At 43.9% G+C, this 8,485-nt stretch overlaps 1 protein-coding gene across 1 annotated transcript; it reads left to right on the forward strand.

Annotated features, from left to right (window-relative positions):
* The first annotated feature begins 706 nt into the window (after positions 1–706).
* sstr2a (somatostatin receptor 2a) lies at positions 707–7,616 on the forward strand. Its single transcript, XM_038991201.1, has 3 exons — positions 707–1,255; positions 4,914–5,702; positions 5,922–7,616. Exons 2-3 carry the CDS (start codon positions 4,977–4,979, stop codon positions 6,336–6,338), a joined length of 1,143 nt encoding a protein of 380 aa, XP_038847129.1. The 5' UTR covers positions 707–1,255; positions 4,914–4,976; the 3' UTR covers positions 6,339–7,616.
* The last annotated feature ends 869 nt before the right edge of the window (positions 7,617–8,485 follow it).

Here is an 8,485-nt window from a genome sequence, read left to right on the forward strand (position 1 = left end):
ACATGATGTCAGCTGGTCCTTTTGTGGCAGGGCTGAAATGCAGTGGAAATGTTTTTGGGGGATTCAGTTCATTTGCATGGCAAATAGGGACATTGCAATTCATCTGATCACTCTTCATAACATTCTGGAGTATATGCAAATTGCCATCATACAAACTGAGGCAGCAGACTTTGTGAAAATTTATATTTGTGTCACTCAACTTTTGGCCAGGACTGTACAAGACAAAAACTGCTGATACACAACAATATTTCGAATTGCACCTGGTTGTATTCTACTTTTCTTACTCTCAATTCTTACTCTCAATTGAGACCCCGCCTGAATTCCTTCTTTAAAAAAAAAAAAAAAGTTAACCTAGTGTGCAATACATGCCCCACGCGGAAGAAGGTGCTTGAACAAGGGGAACTTTCTCAGACGCTTTTGACAGAGATCGTTCAGAAGATGCTTGTCCTCCAGTGTTCACTATAAACTCTGGATGCGCAGAGTCTGTCGCGCTGTAGCTCTCGTGTAAACAGAGAAAATGCTCCGTCTAGTACTGACCCAACCGTTTCCATTAAGGTCATTAGTACGAGCACATATCCTCCCTAGAAAATATCAGAGCGAGGAACTCTTAATGGCAGTTTCCTTCACGCAGGCGGATGGACACTGACGCACATTGGGGGAGTTTGGTGAGGAGGGAGGAGGGGCGAGAGCATAGCGGATCGGCAGCTCCATCTGCATGCAGAGATGAAACCTGCAGCAAACGCGCACTCACCCATCATCCAATTCCACCGAACGCAGCAGTGAGTGAGTGCAACGCTCATCAGCGCGCTGACAGGCTGCGCTCTCCTTTGCGCTTCAGTCGTCCTGCTAGAACAGATTTGGCATTTGCTCGGGTCGTTGATTCAGCGCCAGTAGGCTACTTTTGGATACATCAGTTACTCAAAACGATCTACAAATGATTTACACAATTGTAATTGCTATCTGAGGTATTTTAAAGAAAAAATTGAATATATACTGTAGCCTATTGCCTATTTGACATATTACACATAACTGTTAGATATGTGGTGATGACCGTTACCACTTTGGTGCACAAGATACCACTGTGCGTAATGGGAGGACAGGTGTATGATACTTTAATAAGTGGAAGCCACGGGGCAGAATGCTGTCTTCCCATGGATTTTCACTGATGCCCAGAAGTGGAAGTCGGAATACTCTTGGCTGAAATAACACCTTGTCAAAATGGATCTAATGTGGCGTAAATTTTTCACAATAAAAGGTAAGTTTAACCTACATGAATCTTGAAATTGTACGTGCTATTACCAAACAATAAGTCAATTAATTGTGATAACCAGTCGTCAAAGGTTAATAGGCCTACCAAACGTGTAACCAATGTATATTTTTAATCGGACATGGATATTTCTTTAGTTCAATTGTCACCTGTTCAATTATGTTATCTGTATTAAATTATAACAGCGCACCTGTTATTTTATATTCTGATCAAGATTAGGCAATTTGTCGTGCGCATGTGTGCGCCATTGTGCACGCTGTTGAATTTTAATGCCCCAATGTATCCGTGATTGTCCATTGTTGAAATTCCAACCGCCATGTAGTACTTGACATGACATTAATTGAATGTTAGTGTCTACATTTGGTGGCCAAACAGAGGAACCAATAAATGATAACACAAAATAACCTCCCTACCAGCAATATTGACAAAAATATCACAAATTGAAGACTTGTTTGGCGTGAGAACTATTTTAGAATGATAGAATAATCATAACCATCTTGCATTTTAGAAGGCCAATATTTCTGCATAAAATATGCATATAATCGATACTGAACCAAAGAGTTGTCTAATAATATCATAGTTAATACTTTCTAATATTTGTCTATTGGCTACGTTTTAAATATATCTAGAATATTACAAAAAATCTAACTCTAAAGAGAATTGCTGCCACAATTTTTTTCGAATTGTGAAAAAAAAAATCTAGTCAAACAAAAAATATATATGTACGTGTAAGCTATATACAATGCCATGAATAGTATTTGCTCCCTTTCTAATGTTCTCTATTTTTGCATATTTTTGATACTGAATGTTATCAGATCTTCAACCAAAACCCAATATTATATAAAGGGAACCTGTGTTTGCAAATAACCAAAAAAATATGATACTTATTTTATTTATTTTATTAAAGTTATGCAACACCCAATTCCCTTGTGTGAAAAAGTAATTGCCCTCTTACACTCAATAACTGGTTGTGCCACCTTTCACTGCAAAGAGTGCAACCAAATGCTGTTCCTGTAGTTGTTGATCAGTCTCTCACATCACTGAAGGAATTTTGGCCCACTCTTACATGCAGAACTGCTTTAACTCAGTGACATTTGTGGGTTTTCAAGCATGAACTGCTCATTTCACGTCCTGCCACAACATCTTAATTGGGATTAGATTTTGACGAGGCCATTCCAACACTTCAAATGTGTTGCTTTATAACCATTTTCATGTAGACTTGGTTGTGTGTTTTGGATCATTGTCTTGCTGCATGACCCAGCTAAGCTTCAGCTTCAGTTCACAGACAGATGGCCTGACATTCTCCTGTAGAATTCTCTGATACAGAGCAGAAATCATTGTTCCTTCTATTAAGGCAAGTCGTCCAGGTCCTGCGGCAGTAAACCATCTCCAAACCATCCCACTACCCCCATGATGCTTGACCGTTGGTATGAGGTTCTTACTGTGGAATGCAGTGTTTGGTTTTCGCCAGACATAATGGGACCCATCTCATCCAAAAAGTTGACTCAACTTTGCCAAAAAAAATAAACACCTGGATGATCATCAAGGTTCTTGGAAGAATGTTCTATGGACAGATGAGTCAAAAGTATAACTTTTTGGACAACATGGGTCCCATTATGCCTCTGCATTCCACAGTAAGAAACCTATACCAACAGTCAATCATGGTGGTGGTAGTGTGATGGTTTGGGGATGCTTTGCTGCCTCAGGACCTGGAATAAGTATGGAATTGTTGTTATTTGTTCACTCAGGTTCCCTTTATCTAATATTAGGTTTTGGTTGAAGATCTGATAACATTCAATATCAAAAATATGCAAAAGTAGATCACATTTGAAAGGGGGCAAATACTTTTTCACAGCACTGTATACACTGAGTATACAAAACATGAAGAAGTCCTGCTCTTTCCATGACAGACTGACCAGGTGAAAGCTATGATCCCTTATTGATGTCACCTGTTAAATCCACTTTAATCAGTGTAGATGAAGGGGAGGAGACATGTTAAAGAATGATTTCTAAGCTTGAGACATGGATTGTGTATGTGTGCCATTTAGAGGGTGAATGGGAAAGACACAAATGTAAGTGTCTTTGAACGGGGTGTGGTAGTAGGTCACAGGCGCACCTGTTTGTGTCAAGAACTGCAACGCCGCTGGGTTTTTCACGCTCAGCAGTTTCCCGTGTGTATCAAGAATGGTCCACCACCCACAGGACATCCAGCCAACTTGACACAACTGTGGGAAGCATTGGAGTCAACGTTGACCAGCATCCCTGTGGAACACTTTCGACGCCTTGTAGAGTCCTTAACCCTATGAATTGAGGTTGTTTTGAGGGTTAGAATAGTAGAATACACAAAGAGACATTTTGAAACTTGGTTGCGCATCAGCAGTTTTCCTCTTGTTATAGGTCAGTCACTGACAGTCACTCAAATAGCCCATGTCAGTTATTAAAATGTTTTAGCTGGCTAGACTAGTCTAGTTAGCTGGCTAGACTAGTCTAGTTAGCTGGCTAGACTATCTAAACTAGTAATCATGGCCGAATTACTGATTGGGCATGCAGGGCACATGCCCAGGGGCCCTGACCTCCAGGGGCCCCCATAGATTGTTTTTGTAATTTGCATATTAATATGTCATATTAACATGGCATCAGTCATGGCAAAATGTGTAGAATTACAGGAAATTAGCTGTTAAACTGCAACCAAACAAATTCTTTAAAGCAAATGTACTTGTTTATCTTTTGTTAATAAAATTGTTTTTTTGCTAACAGATCCCTCTGTACATATTCAATTAGTTTTTAATCCCGGTTTTGAGCTAATGTGAGTGTAGCGGCTAATTGTATAGCTAATAGGCTATGTCTTAGTAGATCGACGGAGGTGAATGAAGCTACCTCAACCAATGTGATAATGGCTGGGGTCATTGATGCTTGATTTTGCTGTTGTCCAAATAGCATTTTTGAGTTTTTAAACTGTATAGAAATGCAGTAAATGAGCTTCAACTGTCTTAACAAACCTCTAAAACGCAGACCCTGGCTACGGCCCTGCTGCCACTGTCTCTGACCAGAGCGCTACAGGTTTCCCATGCAGTGCGAGCGGCTCATCACCACCAATCCAATAGAGGACCTGTGTTTGCACAATAAACCTAGATCCACAGATAGCTTTATGCCCAACAGAAATAACAGCATGAAATCCTGACATTTTCCCTGCGCATGGGTTTTGTTTTTCCATTTTAAATCAATTCTCAACAAACATTATTTTGGCATGGTCTGGTCCTTATCATAAAACAAACACCTTTACATTGGAGAGTAGTTTCATTACACTTGAGAATCCATGGGTGTTTTTCAAAGGGTTTCACATCAGCTCGGTGCTGTTTGTTCAACACAGGGGTTTGAAGTCCCAACCATTCAACACATTCAAATGAAAACACAAAAAGCCCTACAGGAGGAGTGTGGAGTCCTGCAAGTCCTATATTGTGTGGGGACCTATAAATGAAGGGCCAGGCTTTATTATGTAACTTAATGTTGAGTGAAAGCCATAGAGTAAACCATTATATAGCAGGCTCAGTTACCATGGTGCTTTGAAGGAATGTATTCTCCCTCGTCATTGAGTTTCTCTGTTCTCACCCACTGTCTCCATTCTCTCTCTGTACTGTACACTCAGGTGGGATGTGAGATTAGTGTCTTCAACCCTGAAACAGACCCAACCCAGCCCTCCTCTGTCAGTATGGATCCCTGGCCTCTCCTTCCGTCGCCCCCCAACCTCTCCCTCCCCGAGCCCCTGTACTACGACAGCTACTTCCCAGGGAACGAGTCTGACCTGGGGTCCCGGAATGACACACCGGACGAGACCCACCAGGCCTTCGATAAGACCAGCTCCGTAGTCATCACCTTCATCTACTTCACAGTGTGCGCCGTGGGGCTGACCGGCAACACCTTGGTGATCTATGTTATCCTGCGCTACGCCAAGATGAAGACGGTGACTAATATCTATATCCTGAACCTGGCCGTTGCCGACGTCCTCTGTATGCTGAGTTTACCTTTCATCGCCATGCAGCTGGCCCTGGTCCACTGGCCCTTCGGCGCCGTACTCTGCCGCCTGGTCATGACTGTGGACTCCCTCAACCAGTTCACCTCCATCTTCTGCCTCACGGTCATGAGCGTCGACCGCTACCTGGCCGTGGTCCACCCCATAAAGTCCACCAAGTGGCGGAAGCCACGCGTGGCTAAGATCATCAACCTGACCGTGTGGGGAGTGTCCCTGCTGGTCAACCTGCCAATCATGATCTTCAGCGGTCTGATGCCCAATAATAACCAGGCTTGGGCGTGTACCATTGTGTGGCCGGAGCCTCAGGGGGCCTATCAGACGGCCTTCATGTTCTACACCTTCCTCCTAGGTTTCTTCCTACCGCTCATCGTCATCTGCCTCTGTTACCTGCTCATCATCATCAAGGTGAGCCCCTCCTCCCTGTTCATGGTGGTTTTTTTTCAAATTCACTTTATTATCTTTATTATTGCCGACGTCTTTGGTCAAGTTCTCCGTTCTGACATACTGGAACCTGTTGTCCATCTACCTGTTGCCTGTAACCATAGCGATAGGTACAGTTGTGGCATCTAAGAAGGTAGTATCACCAATAACAATGGCTGCATCCCCTCTCTCCCCGTCCAATAGGTAAAGTCGTCAGGCATGCGCGTGGGCTCCACTAAGCGTAAGCGTTCGGAGAGGAAGGTGACCAGGATGGTGTCCATCGTAGTGGCCATGTTCGTGCTCTGCTGGCTGCCCTTCTACGTGTTCAACGTCACCTCGGTGACTGGCACCATCGACACCACGCCCGTCCTCAAGAGCACCTTTGAGTTTGTGGTGGTGCTGGGCTACGCCAACAGCTGTGCCAACCCCATCCTGTACGCGTTCCTGTCAGACAACTTCAAGAAGAGCTTTCAGAACGTTCTGTGCTTGAAGAAGGTGGCGGGCCTGGATGAGGCGGAGCGCAGCGACAGCCGAATGGAGCGGACGCGCATGGTCAACGACGTCACCGCGGAAATGCACAACGCCGCGCTGCTCAATGGCGAGCTGCAGACCAGCATCTGAGTGTGTGTGTGTGGGCTGCTTGTGTGTCTCCTTGAGCAGATGGACGGTGTGGAGCAGTTAGGACTGCTCATATTAAAGGCACTCTTCTATATTCTCCTGTACAGCGGCCCAAACACCAAGGGGATTCAGGCTTTCCCAAACTCGCCCCCCCCCCCCCCCCCCCCGGGTGCATCTTTTGGTTTTTGCCCCTAGGACTACACAGCTGACTCAAATAACCAACTCATCATTAATCTTTAGTTATTTGAATCACCTGTGTAGTGCTAGGGGGGGGGGGGGGGGGAACAGAGCGTGCACCCAGGCGGGGCCCCGGAACCGAGATTGGGAAACCCTGCATTAGAACACATCTGCTAAGATCCGTCTCAGAAAAGCAAAGACAGAGATTGAATGGAGGAAGATGAAAAACAGGTCTCTCATGTTTCATTGACAGGGATTGATTCGTACTGTCTTGATCAGGATATGAGAAAGCACACTTTTGATAACGCATCTTATTTATTGATCAGGAAAGATGTTACTCACCAAGCCAGATGTCCTCTGACTGAAGCTGGAGACTTGAGTTTTGCATCCAGGATCATTGATTCTCCGACTTCAAACGATCTTGATGTTGTACATAGACATGGTTTTCTGTGATGTGTTTTTGATCTCCTTGTAAACCCCAGTTTAGCTTAGATCACACCCCATGTTAACTTCCCCTTGTTACTACCATTCGTCTGTAGGCAGTTATCAAGATCATTACTCTGATTTATATTTGGCTCAACCTTTAGATGCTAGCACGGCCAAGCACACACACACTCACACATTCACGGTCTCCGAGATGGGCTGTTCATATACTGTGTACAGTTTATAATCTGGTATGACATTTTCTCTTCTGCTGTCAGCACTAGTTGGCTTAAAGGCGATATGCTCCTAGCATAACCAAGCTGTCGTGGTGCCAATCTTGTTGATACTCAACAGGAGGAGTTGTGTTTCAGCATCAGTTCTATGCTGTCAGAGTGACGCTGATGATTTCTGAATGAACAGTATTGCATCACTGAGAGAGCTACAGCTGCAGTCTATTGGTTGGTAGAGAGATGGGTGCATTTCACCACCACAGTCCAAGGGCAATGTTATCTCTCTAAATGTGTACAGATGGGGAATCCATGGTTCTGTGTACTTGCCTGCCTTCCTCTGTGTGTGTGTATATGTGTGTGTGTGTTCCCTGGAAGGCCTCACCATGTTAGGGTGTGTGAGCCACTATTTTCACAGCCCATTAAAGGAAAGATTCACCCATTTTGAATGTTATATTGTTTTGATGCATCTCTGAGTGATGTTCTATCAATTCCCGGGGACTTTTCATGTGTATCTGAGCTACTGCCGTTCAAGCAGGCAGAAATCCACCCCGTATGACGTAGCACTGCGATAAAGTCGTTCTCGCGACACTGGAAGTTAATAGGAATACGACTTTTAGATCGTGAAAACGTCTATCATACTTGTCAGATTTCAATACTGACCGATGCCATAACACAGGAGGTTGTCTTCTATCGAATTAGCCAATGATCATATTTTTTGCGATATTCCTACCTCGAGAAATGTTTAATTTAACAGAGGGTCCACCACATTTCTCCTATTTGTCTGTCTATTCAGTCCAGGGTGCATTGCATGATGCTGTTGCATGGCCATTGAGAATGTCAGACTCCACTCTGCGAGGCACATCGATCTGCAGGTTGAACATTGGAATATTAGTCAAAAGAAATTTGAGGGGGGAGGTGATTTTACAGCAAACTAGCTACTTTACATGCTGATATTGACTTTGGTATTATTGTGTGTAGCTTTATTTGCTAGCTAGCAGCCTACCTAGCTAGCTAGCCAGCCAGCCCATAGAGAGAGCATTGCGGGTTTTGTAGTCGACTTGAGCTGCAACAGATTTCCACATGTTGCTACCAACCTTATTAACACGACAAAATGAAACATTTGTTCACAAAAAATGATGTTCTCACGTATTAGTGGTTTTCTTTAAGATGGTGACATCAGGCGTTGTAATTAGCATCATTATGCCAGAGGCAGTGGAACTCTCTCCCTCATGTACAGTAAATTAGGTCGACCTGTACATAAATTTAACCCAAGAGGAGGAGGGCGTAGGATAAAGACATATAGGATCAGGAGGATGGAAC

The sequence above is a fragment of the Salvelinus namaycush genome, chromosome 4 (genome assembly GCF_016432855.1).
Source record: "Salvelinus namaycush isolate Seneca chromosome 4, SaNama_1.0, whole genome shotgun sequence".
NCBI classification, from domain to species: domain Eukaryota; kingdom Metazoa; phylum Chordata; class Actinopteri; order Salmoniformes; family Salmonidae; genus Salvelinus; species Salvelinus namaycush.